This window comes from Larus michahellis, chromosome 2 (genome assembly GCF_964199755.1).
Source record: "Larus michahellis chromosome 2, bLarMic1.1, whole genome shotgun sequence".
Classification (NCBI taxonomy): Eukaryota; Metazoa; Chordata; class Aves; order Charadriiformes; family Laridae; genus Larus; species Larus michahellis.
This window is the reverse complement of record NC_133897.1, coordinates 91272045-91297851: the sequence shown is the minus strand read 5'-3', so window position 1 is coordinate 91297851 and position 25807 is coordinate 91272045. Positions and strand designations below refer to the sequence as shown.

The window sequence follows — 25807 nt, the reverse complement described above, 5'->3', positions numbered from 1 at the left end:
AGTAGAAAGCTGTGCATTTATCTTTTAGCCAGTGTCAAACTGAAAATTATTGCTTACAAAGATTTTGGGAGTCATGACTTTTGGAGAGGTCTCCTGAAAAATCCTATGCATTCAAACACTTTGTTTAGCCGCTTGCAACATATCTAAGGTACAGTCAGCCTGTGTCTGACAGAACATAACAGAAAGGAAAACGTTTCTATTAAACACATAGAGAGGAGTCGAATCGTATGCCTCAAAGCCAAAGGAAGTACTTTTGACAGAGTTATGTCAGTGCATAAAATGCATTTCACATGGCTTCTGGATGCACTACAACATATGTTTTTAGAATGTGTCAAACTCTCCTTTTTATCTTAAATGCGTGTCAATATATGCACATATTTAGAGACCAGCAGAGAAGTCAGCAGTAGTGTCCGTCCGGCTCAGGACTTGGAGTTCAGATCTAAACAGGTTTCTGAACCTTCCTAAAGGTCTCCTCCTTCTCTCACCTTCCTAAAGGTGGTGAGGGAGTGCAACGGATACAAGTCACATCAGGTTTGGGTTACCCTGTTAGACGATCCACCTCAGACTATCATTTTGTTTAGCTCTTAGGGGTTTTGCCTTTCTGGAAAAAAAAAAAAAAAAAAGCTTCAATGATATAATTGATAGGAAGACTATTATTGTAACATCAGATTTTAAAGTAATCTGGCTATCAAGAGATTCTCCAAAATGTTTTCCATATAATTTCTTCCACAAAAGCTATATTTTGGTCCTTATTAAAAACTTGTTTTCTTTCAGTGGTTCCCAAACTCACTGCAGCTTTGTGCAGCAAGTGGCGGGAGCAGCAGGCGCTCCCGGCCCCGTATATTCACAGGAGGAAGCAGTCGGCACTTCACTGTTTTAAATCCATCGCTAGCTGGAAACACCCGGTCCAAGCAAAGCATAATAATGTGCTGTTCATTTAAGGATCCGGAAATACATTGACCCTGTTCACATCAGGATCCCCCCATTAAAGTTCAGTACATTGTTTACATTGTTTTCTGAAGTCAGACCTCTGACTTCTTTCTTATAAATATCTCTTCCCTTACTTTTAAGCCAGAGAAGAGTGACCTGCGTCTAGCACAGACCTTGAGAAACAGGCACAGCAAAGAGGGATGTATAAATTTGGCTGCCGTGCATCATGTGTTATTACTGTCAATGCTATCAAAACTTAGCACTAACATTTGACAGTATTAACACTGATTAGTATGTGCTATACAAACAGGAAAGCTAGGATTAGTAAGGCTGCATTATTTGTCAGGGATCATCACTACTTAGTAGTTGTATCTACATGACAGTTTAAATAAACTGAAAATGTGAAAATTAACCTGATAAAAATTGTGTTACTTACCCTGTCATCTACCCGCAGTATTTTTTGTCCTTTAGAGTCAGGCACCCCATAAGCAGGACAGAGAACCTTTCCCCCAAAATGGTATCCTGGGCTGATTTCCCATGTTATTGAATCCAGAAATAATGTCCTTCTAACATATGGATAATGGCAATAAGTTCCACTAGGTGACCTGTCAGTTCATTTTAAGTATGTGTCATTTTTATAAAAAAGTATTACCTTAAAGATTCCTTACATATTCCTTTTCTAAAATTATACCTTGTTTACGTTGGCTGTGACTAGAGGTCTCTCATGCATTGCAAAGCTTTATTTTCATTTGGATTACATCAAATGTCACTCCTTTTTTCAGTTGGGGGAAAACCATCACAGTTTCTTCTCTTTCCATATAAACTTCTTCATTCTGCAGATTGCTTTGTTGCACAACAGTCTGCTGTCACTAGTGAAGGCATTTCTTCCACCTGATGAAACTTAGGACTGATGAGTACATTCCTCATATAGTCTTACCAGCTGTGACTGCAAAATAATACATTATTTTAACGAAACTGGTCTTTAGCGTGAATGTGTATACCTGCTAACATCCTGAGCGAGTATTTTTAAAAATTTATATATACATTTAAATGGAATCACATTAAATTTGAGAGTTGGGGTTGTTCAGCCTGGAGAAGAGAAGGCTCTGGGTAGACCTTATAGCAGCCTTCCAGTACCTGAAGGAGGCCTACAGGAGAGATGGGGAGGGACCCTTTATCAGGGACTGTAGAGGTAGGATGAGGGGTAATGCTTTTAAACTGAAAGAGGGGAGATATAGATCAGATATCAGTAAGAAATTCTTTACTGTGAGGGTGGTGAGGCACTGGAACAGGTTGGCCAGGGAAGCTGTGGATGCCCCATCCCTGGAAGTGTTCAAGGCCAGGCTGGATGGGGCTTTTGAGCAGCCTGGTCTAGTGGGAGGTGTCCCTGCCCATGGCAGGGGGTTAGAACTACATGATCTTTAAGGTCCCTTCCAATTCTCATCATTTGATTCTATGATTCTGCAGCTCCCGAAGCATCCTTGGCGGGACAGGGTATGGTGACGGGCTCCTGAGCAACCAGGTATTGTCTCACCCAGAGTTTGCCTCATGGGAAGATGAGGAGAACTCCCCGTAGGAGTGAGGAGAAAAAATGGGTTGCCACTTCTGGTGTAACACTCCCGTTTTCCTCCCATCAGGCTTCCAATGGATTGGAGATGTAATCATCTGACTTCTTAGTTGTCCTCTCCCCCCAGCTTTGGTCAAGGGAGCTGTGTCAAGAGACAGCTGGGTGGCTGGTGTTGGGAGAAGCGGTCGGGCAGTACGGGAGCTGTGGACGTGTTCCAGCCTCCTGTGGAACAGTATACAACCCCCAAGTCCCCATCAGATCAAGGGGTTTTGATTTCCCATTGAATTTTTTGCTTTTATTCTGTGGCTTGATCTTAAAAAAATATTGAGAAGGGTTAATCCCTCACAAGCATCTTTCAGTATTGCCATATCATAAAGCAATTTTTTTCATATATATTCCACCCACTGGAATATCTCTGGCTACATGGTGTGCATTTATTTGCCTTGTGTGTCTCTTATGGCCCCTGGCAGCAGCTTCCCGAGGTTTCTGCCAGCTGCTTATATCACTAGTGACGCCGAAAATGATTCAGACAACGTACGTGTTAGTAAATAAGGAAAGCCACGCTGATTTTATTGCCTTTTTTTGTTGTCTAATTTATTACACAAGTGGCACTGGTTTTCTTTGTTGTGTAATGCCAGCTTTTGCAGGCACAGTAAACTGAACTTTCCTGGGACTATTTTTAGAGGTGATCACGGAGATTTGGATTAGAATAGATTAAGTAAAGACTTCTGCAGAGATGATACATATACTAAGCTATACCTTTACTTAAAGACATGTGGCCTGTCTGACACAAGAGGCATTTACAAAATAAGTGAAGTCATACATATCCCACAAAATGGAGGGAAAAATGGTGGGTTATCATCCACATGTCCACAGACAGGCCCGTGTTTTTAGCTAGAGGAGTGCAGTTCACGCTGGGGAGTGAATCTGTGAGTGTTCATAACGCCGTGAAGCGAAGGTGGCAGTTTTGTGCCTTCAGTATTTAGGCGTTGGAAGGGACACTGTCATTTAAGCTTTTTTTTGGGATACAAGATTGTGCTTCAGGCTACTGTGTTCCCCTGCAGAGGAGGGGGAGAGTTTTGCGCGCCGCTGCTCCATCCCTCCTTGAATACTCTTTTGCACTTGTCTCATCACTTTCCCCAGCAAAATCAACATCTTCCCCCCTTGCCCCCCTCCAGGCACGTGAAGTTTTGTCCAAGCAACAGTCAGAAAAAATTCATTTAAATTCCCAGCTCTTTTTTTGGCACTTTCCTGATATAAATTTGTATGTGACTAAGCTGTTGCGGCCCTTTCTCGAAAAGGTCAGCCTAAATTATTTTGTGCAGATAATATTAAAGCTTATGTGCTTGATGGATTTCCATAGCACATAAACACCACTTCTCATGGGGCTGATGACCTGAATAATTACCTCATCTCAGTCACCGTTGATCCAATCAGCTAAACCAATTATAATATAAGCTCGAGCCATTTATGAAAGTTTCTCAGATTGCTTTATGCAGACTGGAAGGTTTTGTGCACTATACACAAATTAGAATATAGCAGACAGTGATGCTCAGCACTAAATTTTGCTCTTTTTTAATACAGTGTATGTTTAGAATCTCTACTAACACAGGTTTCACAGAGTTACAGAGTTTTTAGTGGAGATCAGAATTTCCCTCAAATAATTTTGGTAGATTTATTTTGAAATACATGACCTGATTTTTTAATTTTTGTTTTGCTTTGTATGTGAATTATGTTATAGTGGGTGACAGTTATGTACAGTTCCGTTATAACAGTGAGTTATATGTAACAGAATATATTAAGTATATGAATTATCATTTCAATAAATCAACAAGGAAAAGTTTAAACACAGCTTCGTATTCCTTTATGTTTTATTGTTCTTCTATTTCTATTACTCATAATATTTTTTGTGTAATATGCTTTTAACTTAGATATAATTTTCATCGTTGTCCCGGCATATGATTATGGATTACAATGAATCATTATCTCATTTAATTCAGTTCCATGCAGTTTTAATCATTGCTGTTAAACCAACCTTGCAGAATCGTCATTAATACTTACAGATGCATGCAAAGCAAACTGGACAGTTGTTTATCATGATGCTTATGAAAAGCAACGGGTAATGTCAGTTTAGTCTTTTGCCAGACTCAGTTTTGTCTGGGATAATAGGCGAAAAGCTATAATAAGCTGCTATCATTCTCAGCATCTTGGTGGAAAATAAGTTGCCTGAAGAGATTTTTTTAAAAGCTAAAATAATTGCATGCTGGATGTGATTTGCTCTGCTGTTCAGCTTGAGTTCATTATTGATCCTCTAATATTTCTTGTGATCTCTATTATCTGTAATAATCTAGTGTACAAATAGCCTTACGTCTGTAATTTTGTCATAACATCTGATTTATAAAATTGTCTCCTGAGATACCCATGACCTCACTTAATCAGACTCGTTGTTATGTCATTAGCCAACACAGCTGAGCAAAGCAGTTTATTTTTATAGTGGCAGCACTATTCCAGTCTTACACAAAATGAAAGGCACATGAAGAAATATCAGTTTAAAAGGAATCAAAAGTTTCACAAGACTATTTTATTCTATTTCAAACATGCGAATTTCAAGTTTATGATTCCGTAGGAAATTTTAATAGAATACTTTTAGTCTGATGACAGAAGGGTCCTATGAAACTCTTACAATTCGCAAGGTGTTGTAACATCTGATTAACTTCAGGTAGTCCCACACCTGAAATGTCCATTTATGTACTCTGGGATGAAATTAAGAAAATTCATTAGACTTTATTTAGAATATATGGAAAATAAGTAATTTATTCCAGACTGACAGTTTTGTCATATATTCCAAAGAAAGTATTGTTCATTTTGCTCTGTGGTTTCAAAACGAAGTGGGATCTTTCAAAACTGTGCTAGTTACATAAAAATAAGGTATGTCATGTACTGTAGAAAACTGTGGGCAAGCTCTGTGAATTGCCAAATATTCCACAGAGGAAAGACAGAGCCCTCAACACCTGGCAGTATTATGGCTTCTGCTTGGAAAAAAACTGTTACTGAGCTGAATTTCAACCCCCCCTTATGTGGAAAAATCAACAGTAAATGTTAATGTAGTTGATGTGATGGATGACTCATGCTCTATTGTTAGTCACGCAGAGTCTGTACGCGGTATTTGAAAAATGAAATAGGATCTGTTGCAAACCTCAGAGAAGCCAGCAGCCCCGGTCGCCTGTAATGAAGGAATCCCTTTTCCTATAGTTCAAAGGCATCAATGTTGTTTCACGTTTAAGGTCGCTTCTGCACAGAGGACCAAAGCAGACCTTTTTTTTTGCCTGTTCTGTTTCATCGGTCTGAGAGAATTATGGGCAGCGGCCCTGACCACTGGCTGGGAGAGAGCAAGTCTTAGCTAACACAACAGCCCTTGAAAAGCAGGGACACTGCGCTTGCATGCTGTGACATATGTACAGTTGCTCCTTCTGATAATTTATTATTGTTATATATTAGTGGGAATAGTTTTAGGTTTTATTATGATTTAAAATAAGTGGTGGTTGAGGACATTTGAAAGGGAAAAGAGGGAAAAGGATGCTGTTGAAGGAGAAAGGTTGAAGTCTTAGGGTGAAGACAAGGGTTTAAGAGTTATCAATCTTCCTTCTCCTAAAGCTTTCAAAGGTAGTGAATATGTCTGAGAATTGATCCTACTGACAAAATAATAGTCAGATTCAATTTTTTAAAGATATATTTTTTTTCCCACATACACTGACCACTTCATAATTGCACCATGATCCTTCATATGAGGAGCAGAATAATTGATGCCTTGGTAGAACACTGATGAGATGAAACGTCATCTCTTTTCTGTGGATAACCAGATTACTCAGGTTCAGAATTTTCTAGATAAAATTCATTTATACTGCTTTATTTTTATCTTTCAAAAAAAAATTAAGTGCACAGCTGTATTTTCCTGCAGACTGCCATGATACAGGCTGCCGCTTTACCAATTGCTTCAAAAGGCAGTTTGCTGAAAGCAATGTTGTATCAGTTCTACTTATTAAAAGAGATTGTTGAAAGAGTTTGTAATATATAATGGCTGTGGATAATAGTATTTATTGGTATATGAAGTTAAAGATTCCAGACTAATAACTCATGTTGCGACTGATGGATTGCACGTCCTGGCTGATCTGCTTGTACTAACTTTCAGCAAGCAGAATACAGACAGGGCCAGAAATGGACGCAAAAAGGAAAAAAAGGGGGGAAAAAAACCCCCAAAACACCAAAACAAAAAAAGCAACCCGAAACTGCAAATTATCATAGTATCATTGAACCAGGATTTGGGAAATAACCGTTGAATCCAGGGGTTCATTGCAATTTTCATTCTAAAGCTGTAACCTCCTGCACCTCATTTCAATATCTGGTGCATTTGGAAGAGCTCTGCAAAGGCAAGCAGTGCCTCAGCAAGCGGTCTGTCTCACTCACCTCCCTGTGAAACACGTAAGCGGTGAGGGCAACCAGAGAGCGCTTCCATCAGCTTTACAGCCCTGGATGGTGCTGGGAACCATATGGTGGAGAAGCGACTTGCTTTTATGTCCTCGTCCGATTGCTCGTTTTGCTTCTCAATCAGGGAGTGCTGGGCACGCTCCGTCAAACACCAGGTTCTCACACTCTTATCTGACCCACTCCAGATTCGTGCAATCGTCCTTCAAAAATGATTTTCCACGCTACTGCATCACGTAATCCCTCAGAAAGCTCCTACTCCCCGTTGCCTTTCCTTATCCTTAAGCAGTCTTTGATAGCATCTTTGCAAAATAAACTTCAGAAAATGTTGATACCCAAGTAATCCTGGTTTGTAAACTCAGAACGGTGAATGAGGTTGATTGATTTTGAGATCATTTGTGTCTCATGTCCGCTGAAATCAGAATGCCAGTCTGTGTTAAATGCGTTAGATCCTGTCTGATGGAGGTACCCAATAAAAGTAGGACAAAGGTGCCTAAATACTGTAATGCAAAAGCCTCTCGCAAAAAAGAGCTAATGTTTACTATTTGTTATTGTTTGTTTTACTGTTTTACAGTTTATTTTTCTTTTAAAGAGAGCAAAAAATTAACTTATTTTTTTAAGCATCCGGTAAATATTTTTAGAACACAAAAATGACCTGTGAAAGTATCCTTCAGATACTGAATGAAACAGTTTTTTCCATTAGAGATGACAACTACTTTAAGTTACTCTTATGGCTTTTTGAAAATACCACTCTCTTCAGAAATGCCAATTTTTTCAACACTAGGATCCCCCTTCTTATTGTCAAGAATTTTAGGTCTCCAAACTATCGTATACTTAGTTTTCTGCTGTCATTAGTAACTGACATTTTACTGAATGGCTGGGTGATGTTTTAAATCTGCAGAGTTTTTGGAGTTGTAAAGACCTATATCCAGAAATTCTTAGAGAACTAAAATAGTGCGCAAGTTCTTACCAAGTGGACACTAACACAATTTTTTAAATGCCAAGAATGCTTACATTGTAGTAAAACTTGGATTAATCTGAACAATCCCACCAGGAGAGTGCATACGTTTTAGTGGATATTATTTCAGGACATAAATATATATATACACATACGACATTAAGCAGAATTCCCTGTACAAATTCAATAGAACGGTTTGAAGCATTACAGGTTTTTCACAAGGAAATGGAGTTGCTCTTTATAAAGCAGTGGTAGGTGTGGCTTCATACTGAGAACAAGAGTAAATTGAGAACAAAAGAAATTAGAGTAATAATTTTATCAAAATATATAATTGAGAAATACCCTGCATAGCCTGTGAGCATCCCAAAGAGTTGGCATTGCCTCTGTACCTCAATGAAGCTGTTTGCTACATAAGCCAAATGGACTATCCAGAATAACAATGAAACAGGACAGTGAAATATTAACTAACTACTTATAATGAGAATAAATCAGAAGCTGCAGTTGTCATTTGGTGTATGTCTCTGTCTCAGTAGCGTGGGTGGGGAAAAGAAATAAAGAGAATGTTTAGGCAAGAGATGCTTAGAAAAATGATGGAGGAGTCAGGGCGGGCCATTCAGTTTTCATAACTGGATTCTCCTTCTTTCTAGTCTTTTGTGGTTATGAACTCGCAGCATGCCTGTATGAGTGCGTTTTAGGCAGGTAGGGTTACCAGAGAGGCCAAGACTTGTATCTCTGCCCTAATCTTTTCTATAGTCAGATACTGACGCTGAGCGCAGGAAAACTGAGTCATGTGTTGGCAGTGAAGAGGGAGGGCAGGGAGAAGCACTGGTTTATCTGCAGCTGCCCTTCTCTACACCCCTCAGCCCCATGCAGATGAACACCGGGCTGCCCGAGTAATCCAGAAGAGCGGAGATAATGGTTTCAATCCTAGTGGTCAAGTGAGCAGCCAGGATTAAGTACTGTAGTTCCATTTAATTACTGACAAGTGTATTTCGCTGTATTTTAGGGAAGCTGTCAGTTTGCTGCTGTGGAGTGAAATGCTACCTGGGTAGCAAGCTGAGTTATAAGGTTTACCTCCTGGAAGTTTTACAGCTTCCAGCTGTCATAAAGCACATTAAACAGGAACTCTAAAAGCAATTTTATTTTATTTATGATTATAAAAAAAAGGGCTAGATCTAACAGGAAACCTGAAGTATTTAAAGATAGCAACAGGCAGCATGAACACAACTCCTGCCTACCTCTTCCTCTTCAGAGAACAAGGAGTTGTTTTTCAGAGAATTAATATTCAGAGCAGGTCCAGTTCATCTTACTTGCCTCGTTCATTTTATTATATAATAAAATCTGATTTATTCTCATTTGGATATAGAGTATATAGCCATATAAGCATAAGCCATTTATAAACAGTTACTTTCCAAGTAGCATAATATAATACCTACTCTCTTAGGTATTTCTGAGGAATAGCAAATGTTACTTGCCAAAGGGCAGGGATAAAAAGCAGTGTTTTGGATCTGAACATTGTGCCTGGAGCTAATCACTAGTTATGCTGATACCTTTTCAGTTCTTCAGTCTGAAAAAAAAAATAAATGAAAAAGCAGACCAATATCCTTCCCCAGTGAACTTTTCTGAGTCTGGTAAGCCTAACTCTCTCTTTATATTTTTCTTACAGAATGGTCTTATCGTTGCCTGTTACCAAGGTTATGTGGATATTGTAATAGCCTTAGCACAATGCCCTCACCTCGACGTGAACTGGCAGGACAACGAAGGGAACACGGCTCTAATTACAGCTGCACAGGCAGGTAAGGCTCTTTGTTCCACCTCTTACATACCTGGTCGTAGGAGGAGCCTGTGCTGTGGCTATTATTTTCAGGATTTTTTCAAGGCCCTAAAAGAAATCAGTCTGCATAAAATAATCCTGGCCAAGCCCACTCCCAAGTCAATTTGTCATTATTTTCTTTGAACTAATTAATCTACAGTAATATATATCCAATGGATTAAGACAGAAAAAGCTATACATTTCCAGTAGATGCCATTAACTCTTTTAACTTAAAAATAAAAAAAAATGTTGCCCCAAGTGTGCAGTACTATACTGCTTTGTTCCTTTAAGCTTATTTTCCTATGTTTGCTCTGGCAAGCAACCACTCATCATTGTGGTCATGTAATGTGCTTCGTTAGTGCTGATAGCATCTCTTTTCTCATGCCTGTTGCACCTGCCTCAGTGGGTCCGTAGTAACTGCTGAATATAGGAAAATGTATCATCATTAAGAAATATCTTAGCTGCTAAGACATTCTTCAACCACTCCATAGTTGAAAGCAAAAAAACCCTATTTATATACTCTCAGCAGGATTCAGTGTTTGCCAATGCTGCTTTTGTAACAGGCTGATTATATTGACATCGACCACGTTAATCCCGATGCAGACTGGAGTGAGAGCAGAGTTTATCCCCAGGTTTTCGTTTATCCCACCCAGCATGGTAATATTCAGTGAATAAGTATAACACATCACATAAATGTAAGAGATGGTCCCAAAAGAAATACTAGTTTCAAGTCTACAGTTAAAAAGCCATGCGTCGATTATTTCTGTTAAAACCAAAACACTGGGCTTTAACCTGTAAGGGAAGTTGTATTTTTCTCTTACAAGTGTTAACAAAGTGCTAAAGCATGTAAATCAGGAAAAATTTGACCAAGGAGGCCATCACTTTGTAGTCCAAAAGCTGTTCCAAGGGCTGCCTGGCTCTGCAACTGTGGTTTCCTTTGCATCACTCAAGCGTGCTCCTCAAAGGCAATCACTTTACAAGGAAGTGCGTACTTGGTCTTTATCATATCTTCTCACTGATGAAGAATATGGGATGTTCGTGGGAGTTCATGGGACATGGCATTTCCTTCCAGACTCTGGCTGTCTGGAGGAAACAAATTTCCGTCAGGCAATGTCAATGGACATTATAAGTCATGTCTAAAGCTTGGAGCAGTTTGGTTTTCATGTTAATTTAGTAATATTGCCACTAGACATTTCCAGGTAGTACCGAACTTTGCTTTGTGTTGTACCAAAAAGTCAACAGTGCTAAAGAATTCGCTGCAAGATAGGTCTTGAATACTGGAAAGAAAGAATTGCGACCACAGTAGTCCCGTTCATAGCAAAGTCGTGAGTATAGTAGCTTTCCAAAGAAAGTGAAGTCTCCAAAACCCTAAGCCACATTTATTTATCTGCGCTAATATAAATTTGGACTATAAAAGGTTTAACACTGACTCCTTCCTGACCTCTATAACTCATGATAATGAGCTCAGAATTAATCCAGAGAGCTGACATTGACATGACACTCTCTGCCAGTACTTGTTATTGATCCCCAAAGCAACTGGAAATGACTGTAGTCAGCAGAAGCTTACACAAACTCCCAACAACTTGGATGTTTTCCCCTGCCTACGATAATCCTGAGCTCCAGTGTTGACACCAGTTATTTAATTCATTATCACAAGATACTGCTGCAGTGTTAATAGAGATTACTGTGAGGTTAACGTTGCAACCAGAGGACCTACAGTGCAATAGATGCTGCTTAATTATTGCTGAATGTTAAGTAGGGACACTGAGCAGCGTATTATAAAGAACCGAAAGCAAAGCTTAGGTGAGCTTTTCTTTAGTGGAGGATTTATTTGTTTGTTTGTTTTTAATTTTAGGTCATGAAAATAATAATATTATTGCAAAATAAATTATTCTGAGATATTGCTGTTATGTATACCAAAAATATGGGGTTTCCTGTGGAAAGTCTAATAGCAAATCCACATTATTTCAGGTAACTGTAAGGTGATATCAGATGGTTTCAGAAAGCGCTGTCGATTTTGTTATAACCCGCTGACCAGGTGGGCCATCACCTGTGGCCAGACCCTGAAGAGGAGCTGGATGGAAAAGAGGTCGTAGTCCTGAGGGATCGTTCCTTGTGTTTCAGAGGCTGCATCTGTAACACGAGGTACAGATACTAAGGCAGCTGACAGGGAGGCCTCTATACTTTTGCTAGAGTTTAAAAATCCACACTTGCTTATGCCGTTTCATGACTGCCCAGACGTGACGCTCGAATGTGAGCATCAGCTTGAATTGAATAGAATTATCTTAAAGACCAGCTAGAGTTTCAGAAGATAAGTGAACTCAGTTCCTCATATTGCTTTTAATAATGTAAGATTCTCGTCCTTCAAAGAAAGTATCTAAACCTGAAGTTTTTTGCATGGGCTGACCCTAAGTAAGATAGGCTGGAGGGACCAGTGAAAAGCAGTACTTAACAAGCTTATCAATATGGAAAAATAGCCACAAAGTGCCACGCTTAGAAAGTAAATTCCAGGTTTGAAAATTGGTCCGTTCACTTGCTCTCTCAATGTTTCTTACAGATGTGGGATCCCTTCTCAAAGAGAGCTTGCCTTCCAACACTAAATTTGTTGCAGCCAGCAGCAGGTGGTGCCCACAAGTGGGTGATGATGCTGTTAAAGCAGAAGAAAAATCATTAAACGTCAGTACAAGGACAATGCAGAAAAGACAGGAGACTGATGCAAATGGGATTGAAATAACAAATAGAAAGAAAAGAAGGAAGGAGAGCGGTGTAAAAAAAAGGGGGGAAGGGAGGAAATTTACGTTATTTTTTTTCCTCAGGGCTGCTGCTGCGGAGGGCATAACTACGTGAGTAGCAGTGTATGGGAGTTGGCATACATTTAGGGAGAGTCATATTTGCTCACAAAGTATAGATGCAGGGTCCAGTTTGGGGCAAGGTTATAGAGCTGGGAACACAAAATCGGACGCGATCCCGGTTTCTGCTTATTGAGGGAGACATGAGAACACAGACAGCTAAAGCACCCAGAGGATAAAAGGTTCTGGGTGTCTTTGGTTCCACCCATCCATCAGAAAGCATTCACCACCTATAGGCCAAATACAGGCTTTATCCAGGTACAATTTGAAATCGTGATGTTATATGACAGAGCATCTTCCTTACTATGCTGCTTATCCTGTATTACTATGCCTGTATTACGTAGACTACTAGGTAATATTGTCATTGTTATATGCATTTCCTCTGTGTCAGCAATTAATTGAATTAAGCTGCGACAGACATCTGGACTGATCTCTAAATACGGCTCACAGGTTGCAGAAGCGTACCCTTAGCATGCCAGTTCTGCTAGAAGATAGACCTGGCTTACAAACAGCAAGAGCCTGATACGAATTCAGCATCACCACACTGGCTGAGGCCGGGCTAATTTATTTTAGAGCCGCGTACAGCTTTCATAGCAGACTTTAAATTACATAAGACTCACGATTTAGATACACACTTCCAGTTCGCCCAGGCGCAGGAGAACTGAAGCAAACTTTATGGCCTTAAATCAAAAGCCTGTGACAGGGTTTGAACAAAAACGTGGCAGCTCTGTGTTTTGCTTTGAATTTGGTATCTGTTTGAACTCGAAATTGGAAGCAAACCTCAGAGGACAGAAGTTCCTGCAGATTAAAACTGAGGTGGTTTTCCGGAATCCCTGAGACACAAAACTTCTGAGAATCACAAACCTCTTCATTTTCTTTGTTATTTTATTGCTGGCATTTTTTCTGTCTCATTTGAGGCCATCTGTAGTCCCCTGAAGAGTTTTGGCTGAGCAAGGTCTTTCAGGATTGACTCCCAGAATCACCCCAGATTTGCAAAACATCTCTTACTGCAGCTATACTTTTTGGCAAAGGGAAGAACATCTTTAGTAGTGTAATAACCGCTGAAAAATCTTCCATCTTACTATTTCTCCTTGTTTCAGTTCCTGTCTCTGGTTTCTGTGGTCAAAAAGCAAGTATTTCAGCTGTTCCAAAACCTTCATGAAGACTGTACACTGTACCTCAGTGAAACAGAGCGTGTCCTGCAAAACAATTTGGGCACCAAGATTCTCCTGTCAGTAAGCGATACCCTGCTGGGATTTGATCCTATGCCATAAAGTCAGTGAAGCTGAAGCTAGGCTGTACTGAGTAAGCAGGACCGGGTCACTTGATCCTGCCCTGAACCCAGTTCACTTTCGCTTTGTTCAGCTTGTTGTGTGTGGTTTGCCCTTATCTTTATATTCCCTTTACATCAGACTGCAACAAGGTATGGGGAGCTCCTTATTTGGTTTCCTCTCACTCCGGCGTGGCTGAGCTGATCTGCGCTCTCTCTACGTCTGCTCGGGTTTCAGGAGTTTCCAGTTATGCTGCAACGTAGCAGAGTCCAGCAAATTCTAGGAGATAAAGAGTAGCACCTAGAAAACAGCTTAAATTGAAGGGTAAAGATTTTCCTAACTTGCTTTCCAAAGTGATTGCAGGACTGTGCTGGTACAAAGCGACTGCTGGTAAAATCTGCACCAGATGTGACACTACAGACTTTTAAAGTCGTCATGTATGAATTATAATCTGCTTCGGTAGCATTTCTAGAGGAATTTGAATGACATGCATCACAGAACATTCAGCTGGACTGCGGAGTGAGATGAGAGAATATTTTTGCAGCTCCGAGTACTTAAATTGTGATTGTTGCAGCTGCCTGACAGACTGCATTATTTTATAAGGCGTCAAAGCATCATAAAATGAATGACAAGTGAAGGGAAAACTGTTTTGAGTGAGTCATAATGCAACGAGATACTCGTCTTGTTCTGATAGTCCAATTATAAAGACTTGATGTTTTAATTGGTCTTCCAACCATTTAGCAAGAGATGTCTTCAGCTACTCAGTATGCCCTTGCTGACACCAGTTATCCTGGCGTACCAGGCACATGAATGGCAACAACCGTTGCTTTTAGAAACATAACTCACGTCATTTATTTTACTAAAAAATCAGAACATCAGCCCCATTTTTCTGTTGCTGGAGAGCAGACAAGTGGCTTTACACTGTCAGGCGGAAAAATAAAAATGTGGGATTCTACGCAAAATATTTCTTTGTCTCGTATCAGTATTATGGCTGGAGCTACCACATGTAATCCCTTTTTAATGAAGCACCATGACAGCAAGGCTCAACTTTACCAGGGGAGTGACAAAACTGAACTGTTGCAGCCATTTCTCCCAGGTGATGGGTCTTCCTTCCGTAAGCTGTGGGAATTCCCTTTGCAGTGCCACTCACTGGGCCAAGAAACTTAGGCCCCTTGCAGCCTCAGAGTGACCATCTCCGGTTTTCAATTATTCCCTTACTTTAAATTGACTTTCCAGAGAGGAGAGCAACTTGAGAGAAGGTGGGGACCCATGTTTCCAGGCTCCTAGCCCAACACTCTGGTCACAAGTCAGTGGCACTTAACCCTAAGGCTAATCTGCATTTTTCCAGCTAGCAGTCCTTCAGGAGTCACTTTTGGTTTAACCTTGAGACAGCGCCTTAGCTCTGTGACATATTTTCTCTGCTTTTTCATTTCTTTAAAGGGCACATAACCATTACAAACTATTTGTTGAACTATTTTCCCGGGCTTGATATTGAGAAGAGGAATGTGTTCGGATTCACAGCACTGATGAAATCTGCGATGCAGGGCCGAACTGAATGCGTGAAAGCCTTGATGTTGGCAGGTAGGCAAAGTGCTTTGCTGCTTCTTCCTCATCACCTACCTGTATATGCCAGACAGTCACACGCAAACACCAAGAAAAAAATTAATTGGCTCTTGGGGTGTTTACTCTGAGAGGTGCGGTGTAGCCTTCCCTGGAAATGGGTGCAGCTTTTAAAAAAGTCATGGACAAGGCGGTGAAGCCACAGGCTGCAGGTGCAGGAGCGCTCAGTTTTCCTGTGGAAACTCAGCCAGGATCTCCCCAAGAGCTCTCAGGGTGAGATTCACTGTCTCGAGGGGAATTCAGGGAGTGTGATCATCAAGTTTTGTAGACAAGGTGTTAATGAAGTTCATGACACAGCTGGGAAAGACACGCAGGTCTCTTGCTGCCAGCTCTGTGGGTGTGACGGACCATGGAGCCCCACGGGTGGACCTCTCCCTCCTGCTGGGGCAGGGAGTGGAGAGCTTTGGGGGCTCTGGCTCCTGTTAGGAGAGTTGGGTGTTGGGTTCATATCCCACAAGGGACATCGATGGGAAGTTTGGCAACACAGGAAAAAACCCTCCCTTTCTAACCCCTCTACGGGTCTGAGTCGGGTCTCCCGGTTTATGGGCACCAGGGCACCAGCAGGTCTGTCCCTGCTGCAAGGAGGGAGTCATGGCACAGGGAGGGAGCAGGTCCACCTCTGCCCACCTGCCTCTCTACACATCTAAGAACAGGAAATATGTTTCTTGCTGTTGGCCCTTGAGTGTAGTTGAATTTCGAGCCCTATGCATTGCCAGGTGAAGGGGTCCTGGAGAGGAAAGTCAGAAGGACATTGGGAAGAGTCCCCCCTGAGAGCAGTCCCAGCATACTCTTTTAGGCACAATGTTGTAATTTTTTTATTATATTAAGTAATTGGCATATACATTACTAATAATTAATTAGCCCATATTAGTATATATTATTATATTACAGTTGCAGATACTTGACACAAATCAAACATTACAGAAATGGTAATAGATTGCATGTGAATATTGTTACTGTCTAGACTGAGAATCCTACAGGTCCATTTTATTGTGAGACATCTTGAACAAGTAGTTCCTTTCAGCCATTTTTCTGGCACAGAAGTTTAACCCCTCATAATTGGAATATTTTAAGTCGCAGGCATTTATCAAGCATAGTGATATTATATTCATCCATTTTCACAATATCCAGTTTCTAGATGTTGATATGACACACGAAATGTTTGGATGATGTGGTAACTGTTATTTTCTGTGAGGTTCTGTAGCCTCTTGTACCGGAATCAAGGTTTTGGAATCAGATAATGCATTTTGGAGTTACATTTTTATGAGACGAAATTAAAAAATGACTGTCCGAGCTAGAGTGCTGATAGACACAGATGCACTTTCTGGACTAACATGTACTTCGTGCAAATGCTAGTTCAGATTTTTCCAGTGCCCATTACAAATTATCACTTAAAATGAAACTTCAATCCCAAGACCTTATGACTTGCCAAATTGACCTTACAGTGTCATGGCTTTCTGTTATTATCACTGGAGATCTGATAGAAGCTTGTTCTTTCTGTTTTGTTCACTAGAAACTATTTAACAACCTTTCCATCCATTCCTTGTTATTATACTTCTTGTACAAAAAGCATCGGTATCAAAGTTCAGTATGTGGCTGCTGCCTCTGGCATCTAAACAGCCACCTTCTTGCTTTCATGTTTCATAAGAAAACAGAAAATTGGGAAGAACAAACCTTTTGCCAGATAGGAAATGGCCTTGTTAGCCTCCATATCAAGTTTACCTACAGATGGTTGTATCGGCCTGTTTGTGCGTCAGAGAGAGTGAGGATACCAAAGATCACCCATTGGCGAAAGGGGTGCCACGTTAATATACTCTGAGTTTCTAAACTGCAGCTTATATACACGTTTTGGTGAGTATTTTGCAGGTTTTCACATTTTCAGCTCAAAATAGGGTCCACAAAGGAAGAGTGGTACATTGCCTGCACCCATTTTAATATCTGGTTATTTTTTTAGCACTGTATGGTCTGGTGAAACGTAGGGAGGGAGCTGCTCATTCAGAATGGATTTAGAAGTAGTTTGGGGCTTAAGGGATAATGGGTGGCTGCTGATCATAAAGTGCTAGCTTGCTGAAGAAGGTGAAATAAATTGTTATTAAAAGATTTGGTGAAAAAAATCAATTTCACAAATAAAACAGCAAAATTCTCTCTGTGTTAAAATATAAAAATGCATGGAAATACAGGGGGGAAGCACCCATAATCAGCTGTGGGTCTACTTCCACAGTCTCTGACTTTTGGAACAGCTACAAAGCAGGTGTGTGTCTTTAGAAAAAGAGTTATGCCGGGAGGCTTTTAAACCTAATATCTGTTTAGTGGCTTGGGTAAAACCTCTATTGACGGGCACCTACTTATGGCAACACAGGAGGTCACTAAAGGAAAATAACTCACCTTCCTAGCTGCCTAAGCATGGATTTAACAGTCAGATGGGGAAGAGGTAACAGCAACGTGTGACAGATGGTTGGAGCTGGATTGTCAAAGCGCCCGCTCTTCCCGAAATTTGAGTTCCTGGAGGGTGGCCAAGGTCAATCACTACAAGATTAAGGCGCTCTGAGACACTTGGCCGTAATGTTTGCTCTTTCGAAGCGAGTCTTTGGAACATGTGAATTTGCTATTCGTGAGTGCACAGCGAGTGACGGGAGGAGGAAGGGGGGGGAACCCAGTACCTCACCGGCAGTTTGTCACAGGCTGCTGCGCTGCCAGCACCAGGCTGCTGCCAGCATTCAGCAAGTGAGCCGGCCCCGGCCGGAGCACAGGAACGCCGGCTGTAATTCACGTCTCAAGCCCCGTTGAAATCTCTGGTGTAAACTCAGTGCTGCTTTAGTAAAGTCGCCGGAGTGGCTGTGGAGCTCGAGACTGGGCTTTAAATAGTGTGTATAAAACAGCTCGGCAGCATATGCCTAAGGTCTTTCACTCCTGGTCTTTAAACTCAGGATGTCAGTTTTGCATCTCAAGGGACATCGAACCTTCTTAATCAAATAGGATGTTGATATCTCAAAGGGACACGTGTATTCAAACTAGTTGTGCTGAAAATTACCTTCAGGGCAACTTCCGTAGGAAAATCAAGGCAAGTGGCAAATGCAGTTTTCCTAAAGGAAGAGCTGTAGGCTATACTTACACTGAAACGACAATTAGTTCAATAAGACTGCTATCACATTTAGAAAGGGACATGACTATTCATGTCTCTTCCAGATGAGACATTCTGCTGAATGACAAGTTTGTTCACAAATTTCTCCTGATTTGTACAGAAAATCAATACCACTATAATAAATCACGCCTTAGAAGAGATTTTGTGATACAAGGTACAAAGTCAGCATTGATTTCTGTTGAAAGATCAGGGTTTCAATACTCTGTAGTATTGTTTCCTGAGATAAAGTTTCCGAAACACCTGGGGGGGAATCTGTCAGGCAGCAGCAGGAGTGCGCTTCTCCTCAAAGGGAGGAGAACCAAGGGTGACAGCAAGGCACGCAGAGGCACTAGCCTCATCAACAAAGGTGCTTCGTGAAGAAATGGAGCAGGGCTGGTGACAATAACCAGGATCAACCACTGCTGCAGTGATTGCCAGGGAAGTCCCTGGCGACGAGGCATGTCCCGAGAGGCAACGTAGGTCTGACCCGAGAGGTCAAACAAGAAATTAAGTCTGTGGGCCAGGGTCTGAATCAGCAAGGCACGTGGCCAGGCACAGGCACAGCACTGCCGTAGCTGCAGCATAGCACAGGCAAGGACCAGAGCCCAGCGTCTGAGCTTCAATGCAGCCCCCAGGCACAGATGGGGAGACGCCGGTGAGCACTTTCTCGCACAGCTCTTTTTGCACAAGTCTGATCCAAGGTCCCACAGCTGCACCATATCAGAGCTGGCTTGTCTTTTTCTTGACAATAGCAGTAAGCGGGTGTCTATACCTCTTGTTTGTTTACAAGCAGAGCATACTGTTCATTAAAATTTATGGGAGAGATTCAGAGGTAGGAAGTTTGGGTAGGTCGGGTCAAAAACAGGCTAGTGCAGCAGGAGGACATATCTTTGTATGTATTTGTTCCTCCCCTCACGGGTTTATAGCTTCTGCAGTCGTGAACTACTGATCATTTTCCTCATGCTCTCCTTTTTCCTCTGTTTCTCTGCAACGGCAAACCATCCTTTGGGTGGAAGGTTATACTGGAGCCACTGCAAACAGCTTCCTGGTTGCCATTCCTGATATCTAGTTCCCCCCGTGCTAGTTTGAAATGCTGTTACCAAGATAATCCACCCTGAAAAAAAAAATTATCATGGTGTTTGTTCTCTTGCCTTTTCGTCGGGTCTCAGTCTCTGGACATTTCCATCTTCCAAAGCAATGGGACAGAATGTCTTTTCTTTTGTGGAAAGATCTGTGTAGGTCAGTTTTGTGTTGGCTGTTTGAAAATGGTGCTTCAGCTTATAGAGAAGCCTTTCAAGAAGTCAAACACTGTAGCCTGTTCATATCCCAGCTTAGAATTTTTTCAAAAACTCAGAAATTATCTACAGGGCCAGAGATATGCGTAAACCATAACTGAATGTTAAAGAGCTCAGTTATGTTAAAAGCAGCTGGGCAAAGCGTCTGTGCCTGCCCCAGAGAACATGCTGCAGATCTGCTGAACAAAGTCAACATTCTGGTGTGGCAAAGCTCCCTCTGAGATCAGTCGAAGTTTAAAGGCAGAATATAAAGCAAGGGATTTGCAGCTTAAGAACGCCTGAAACCAGAGGGTATATGCGCATACTCATTCTCCTGTTGCTGTCATTCCTTCACCCACATACCCACGTACTCTAAAACACCAAGACGCCTATGCCCAAGTGGTACTTCCAGGATCAGTTGGGTGAGATGCAGAGGACGTGGTGCTGGCTGTCAAGTCCTCGTCATGTCTCTGAGATTCTTTTTGCTTGGTGGCAGCAGCCTGATTTTTGGCCAGATCTTTGGTACCGATTAACGGTCACCAGCTATAATGTGTTGGTCCTTTGCAACAGTCTTGCTGACTTCAGCTACCAAAAGGGCTTGTTGCTGCTGGTTGTTCTGCAGCAATTCTTCCAAAGGTGCTGTCTGTATTGAGCTTCCTCTGTCCTTTACAGAGCTCTTCCGTGTGTGCAGCACTAGGCACATGCCATCCTCATTGGCAAATGCCCAGGCGCCACCCCAATAACAGGACTGAGAGAACTTCCCTGCAATTTTCTGGCTGCCAGGGAATGTGGCAGCATTGGATATAGTATTACAGAAGTAAAAGATACAGCAGAGCAGACTAGGATGCTTGCTCCTCCTGTTGCTCTTGTATCCTCTCTTCAGGCAGCCAGGTGCCCTGGCGGAGAAGAGTCTAACCCCACTTGAAAGCACAAGAGTGAAGAACAAGGGCAGAAGCCCATGTGAGGGGGCTTATAGGAACATGGAGAGATCAAAAGGAAGGCAAAGCTGGAAAAGGACCCAGAAATATATGAGAAGAAAGAATGGCAATGGGGACAGATGTCAGAATTGGGTGGATAAAGATCATAAATTGTGAACTAGGGGAGGACAGGGCAAAAGACAATATCCACTTGATATAATTTCCTTCCAGGGCCTAACACTGTACTTCAAATGCCTAAGCCTCTGCTGTGTAGCACATGTCCCAGTTGCCTCTTATGGCTGGTCCACTCAGCGATAATAGCATGTTTTTGCTAACAATTACTTCATTTCCTCAGGGGTGGTAATCTAAGGTAGATGAAAACAGCTGTTCTGGGCTCAGACTGAAAGTCCACCTCGTCCATTATCCACTCTCTGACATGTATGGAAACTTTCCTTATATTTGATCAGCCTTGTCACCATCCTCTCAACCTTCCCTCATTCTACGGTGTCCTTTCAGAGATAAGAGAATCTGAATTGTACACCTGGTGTTTTCTCTATTTTTTCCTTTTTTTCCCCCTCTATTTTTTCTCAATTTTTTTAATGCTTTTCTAGAAATTCCGTGTATTTTATTTGCTATTTTGGCCCCTGGTGAGCACTGAGTTGATATTTTCGTGGTACTTGTGATCATTACCCCAAGATCTCTCTTCTGAGTGGCAAAGCCCATTACTACGTATGGGAAGGATTTTTGTATACAGAATTGTTTCTTTCTGTATTTTTCACTCTTTTCTTATGAGCCTGAGTGAATGGATTTTACAGTGGCAAGAAACATTCAATGCAGCTGAAATTCATTACGTTGTTCTTTGCATTGCTTTAAGAGAATTTAATATATATGGCCTTAATTTCTTCTTTTTTTTTTTTTAATTAGATCAGGAGTTCAGAAAGTCAGGAAGCTGTGTCTCTCCTTATTCCATGTTTATTTTGACACAAATATTATAGTGTGTCGTATATGATGTTTTCTTGCAGGGATCTACCCGATTCAACTCTTGAGGACAGCAACAAAAGTGTGAGCGGTTTCATTAATTAACACTAATTGTTTTTCTTTTATTTGAGGGGCAAATGTTCACGCGACTGACCCAAGCCGTGGACTGACTTCATGGGAATGGGCTTGTTACACTGGAAGATCAGAATCTGCCTTCATCATGCAAAAGCTGATGGACAGGCCATGCCCGGAACAGTTTTGTGATCAATATAAACCAGAATGGCCAAAGATGAAGGAACTTCTTGCCAAGGCTGCAGAGCCAAAGACTTGTTTGCAGAGGATTTCTGAGTGCATGAGGGCAGCTGTCTCATTCCGGTCTTTCTACGGCCCAGAAGAAGATGGGGTCCTCGATCACATGGTGAAGGTGACAACAAGCTTGAGCAGTCCTTTCATTGCCCTGTCGTGCCGGACAGTATGCCCAGGCAGCCCACCTTCCGTGGGGAAACGCAGACTGGCTGTGCAAGAAATCATTAGGAAGCAGAGAGCCGAGGAGATCCGATCTCAGGACAAAGACCACTTTAGCAGCTACGAGAAGCTATTTCGGAACTCCAAAGTCACGGTGATCCCCAAGAAGAAGGACCGTCGAGCCAGCCTGCAGCCCATCAGCCTTTCAGTCTCCCAAGTGAACACCATAGCCACCAGGAAAGCAAGCCTCTTGCCGCTCCACCTGCTTAGACGGAGCAGCGTCAGGCCGGGATTTGTCATCCCCAAAGTCCGTATAAGCAAGGCTCCTCCACCCACCTTCCAGCCAGAAAAGGCCAGAAGGAGGAGCAGTGCAAAGGACGACCCCTACTTGCAGATTCCCAAATGGAGATACAAGGAGCTAAAAGAGGAGCGGAAGAAGGCAGAGGAACAGGAGAAGAAAAAAGCAGCAGAGGCTCAAAAGCAGAAGCAGGTGTCTCCTGCCAGATGCAGGACCTGATTTAAAAGCAGTTGCTTAGAAGGTTTTAGAGCCGTTAGTCTTGTTATCTGAGCAAGACAACAGACCGCATGCCTTCGTGCATGCCCGCTGCTCACGGAGCTGGAATACTGAATAATGGCCCAGTGCAGAAAAAGGTGCAGAAGCAGGGCAAGGGCTATGCCACAGTGTGTCTGATGGTGGAGCAGGAAGGTATTTTAAGGTTGAAGACCTACTAAGTTCACCTGTCTGCCGCTGATAGGAAGTTTTAAGTGGCGCAGTCCTCTTGCGGTTTCCTTTTTTTCCAGTTCCAGGTGAATGACTGAGAAACAGCTTGAAAAACAACATGTGTGTGAAAGGATCGTATTTGGTGTTTGTTCATTTTGTAATGGACAAAATTAAGGAGTTGTGCTTTTGACACTAGACATTCCTCCCTCTCCTTGCTTAGGTAGATGTATTGCGAGGTTTTATAGTAATAATGAAAAGTTTAAAATATACCACAGTGTTGGTGGGCAGTGAAAATCCAGGTCTACAATTGTTTTGAATATACTAAGCACTTTATTTTAATTCCAGTAATCAAAGTTTAAGACAGGATAGGTATTAAACTGTACAGCTCTATACAGTCTGTATGGATGCAGTTCTTAACACTATTGTTTGTTCTATTGAATATTAAAAGGGCTGCATATGAAATATTTCAGTAGTTGAGGTATTCACATCCTCTGCAGGTATGAATCAGAGGCAGGGACTGATTCCTTTCGAGCAACAGAGAAGCTGAGCTAATTTTTGAATGCCACCATCACCTAAGATTTGCCTCCCCCATGAAGTTTCCCTGCATCCACTGTCTGTTGTCTCCTCTTTAGTCTCAGGGAATTCTCTGTCATTGCGTTTAACTGTGAAATAAGGGAGATGGTTAGACAGGTGGGGGTTTTTTTTTAGGTTGATATTTAAGTTCCTGTTAAAAAAAACCACCGGGTTTATTGGGAGCCTTTCCATATTATAGCCAGGACAGGAGAATTCTGCAGCTTCCAGAAGTTCAATCCATTTTCCTAGGTATCAAGTCCAGCCATATATTATGAACAGCCAGTCAGAGATGCAGGACCAGGCAGCTCATCCGCTAAAATTTGGAAATGGTGGCCAGATGTCACTGTGAGCTTTGGTAGTACGTCTCTGGGTGCCCGGAGAGGGCAGTACATCACCCCTTTATCTCAACACTGGGAGAAAACCTTCCCTAGTACATGAGTGCATCTCAAAGTGGGAGTTCCCACGGGTTACTGCAGGTTCTTGTGGTCCATGTTAAGGTGTTACCAGTAGCCAGACTGAACGGTGTGCCAAACCCTGGCAAATTCCATCAAGGAAGGGCTGTAAACCTGCTGCTTGCTGAAGAAAGACCACATTCATAAGAGTAGAGGTCAAACGCAAACAACAAGTCACACAGCACGTGCTCAGGCTGCATTTTTGCTCAGGCTTTGCTCCCATTTGAAATGAAATGTGCTGTGGTGTGTTCTCCCGACGGTGTTGCTCTAATGGGGGCCAGGCAGACCCCAGCTGCTGCTGTCACCAGCTTCTCCCTTCAATTAAGGAGAGGGAAAACTTTTCCGTCCTTTACTCCCACAGCACAAAGGCTGGCCATGGTCTCACTGAACTCGTAATGAAACTGTGCGTGTCATGGGAGAAATAAATTCAGTTGATTGAAAATCAGTGCTCAGATTGGTATTGCTAGCTAGCATCCGCGGGGGTCAGGGCTCGACAGAGGTTATGGCAGACATGTGAAACAAGGATTTTCTACGCAGCCTGTTCTTTGTACCTCTTGCTGGAGTAGCTGTGCTGGCTAGACGGCATCGCCAGGTAGCCTCCCAGGTCAGAGCTGAAGGAATATCCATCCTGCTAATAAACCTCCCCAGCTCTGTGAATATAAAGAGGATTTTAGTCTGCAAGTGCATCAGTGCAGTGCAATTCATAGGCACCAACTTTGTGATGGATTTGGTGTGACCAGAATATAAGCTGAACTCATTTCTTTGGAGAGCAGGAAGACATCTTTTAGCTGCCTGTGGCAGAGATATTAGGATGGTGGGGTTTTTTTAAATTGGTACGCTGGATTTAATGGTTTAACCACTAATTTTTGTTTACCGCCAGCCCAGCATACTGAAGATCTAGCATTCAGATTCAGTATCTGAAAAGCAACCTGTGCTGCAGGTGAGCACTTGAATTTGCACTCTCAGTATCACTTTCAGGAGACATACCATTGGCAGCTGCTCTCAGGGATTAACATACAGTATGTTAGAATTAGGGGCTGAAAATGAAGCCTGTTTTCTAACCCTTTGTACTTTACTGTGTATATGTGTATAAGTATGTGATATTTCCATTAAAAGGTTAAACAAGCTGTTAAACTTATTTGGCGACCTTATTCTTCAGAGCGGTTTGGGGGTGCTGCTTTTCACTTTTCAGCAGATAAAAAACCCCAGCCGCTGTCACCAATGGACTAATCAGCACCACCTGAAAGCAGTCTGGTTTCCCTGGAGGGAGCTATTGTGGGTTAACTGCCACTCCTTGTGAATTTTTCCCTACGAGTTAAAGAAAACCACGACGTTTGTCCCGACGTCGGGCTTTGGCTGGCCATCTCCACATAGAGAGAAGCCGTTGCCTCAGTCACCCGCAGCCACATTGCTCGGCTGCAAGCAGGCGGTCCCCCGGCATCGTTATGGGCAGCAGGGCTGCATTTTGTGCGTCTGCATAAAGCTTGGCCCTCGCTAGGGTGGGAAGCGCAGGCACAGGTCTCTGTCCCCTCATTGCCTTCCTCTCCTGCTGCCGCACTGCATTACCCTCCTCTTCATCACCGTTCTCACCAGAAGTGCTGCTCCTCTCACTTGCTTTTTTTATTGTCTGTCTGAAGGGTCTGAAGGTTGCAGGGGGCAAAGCTCCCGCAAAACACGCTTCTGGAAACCTGTGGCAAATGGACCATAGTATGAGAGGACGCACGCCTGGCCCTCCTCCGGCCATCCAATTCCCCTTGAGCTGCTGCTGCCGAGGAGGATTTGATTTCTCTTGGATTTCAGCACAAATAGAGTGGTT

The 25807-nt window shown here is 42.3% G+C and overlaps 1 protein-coding gene across 1 annotated transcript in view; it reads left to right on the top strand.

The window, feature by feature from the left end:
* Positions 1–25035, top strand: part of ANKRD33B (ankyrin repeat domain 33B) — a 48129-nt gene extending 23094 nt beyond the window's left edge. The window contains exons 2-4 of the mRNA XM_074573573.1: positions 9604–9733; positions 15311–15451; positions 21912–25035. Coding sequence (XP_074429674.1) covers positions 9604–9733; positions 15311–15451; positions 21912–22762 — 1122 coding nt within the window. The 3' untranslated portion in view covers positions 22763–25035. The remainder of the gene's footprint in view (positions 1–9603; positions 9734–15310; positions 15452–21911) is intronic.
* Positions 25036–25807: the final 772 nt, after the last annotated feature.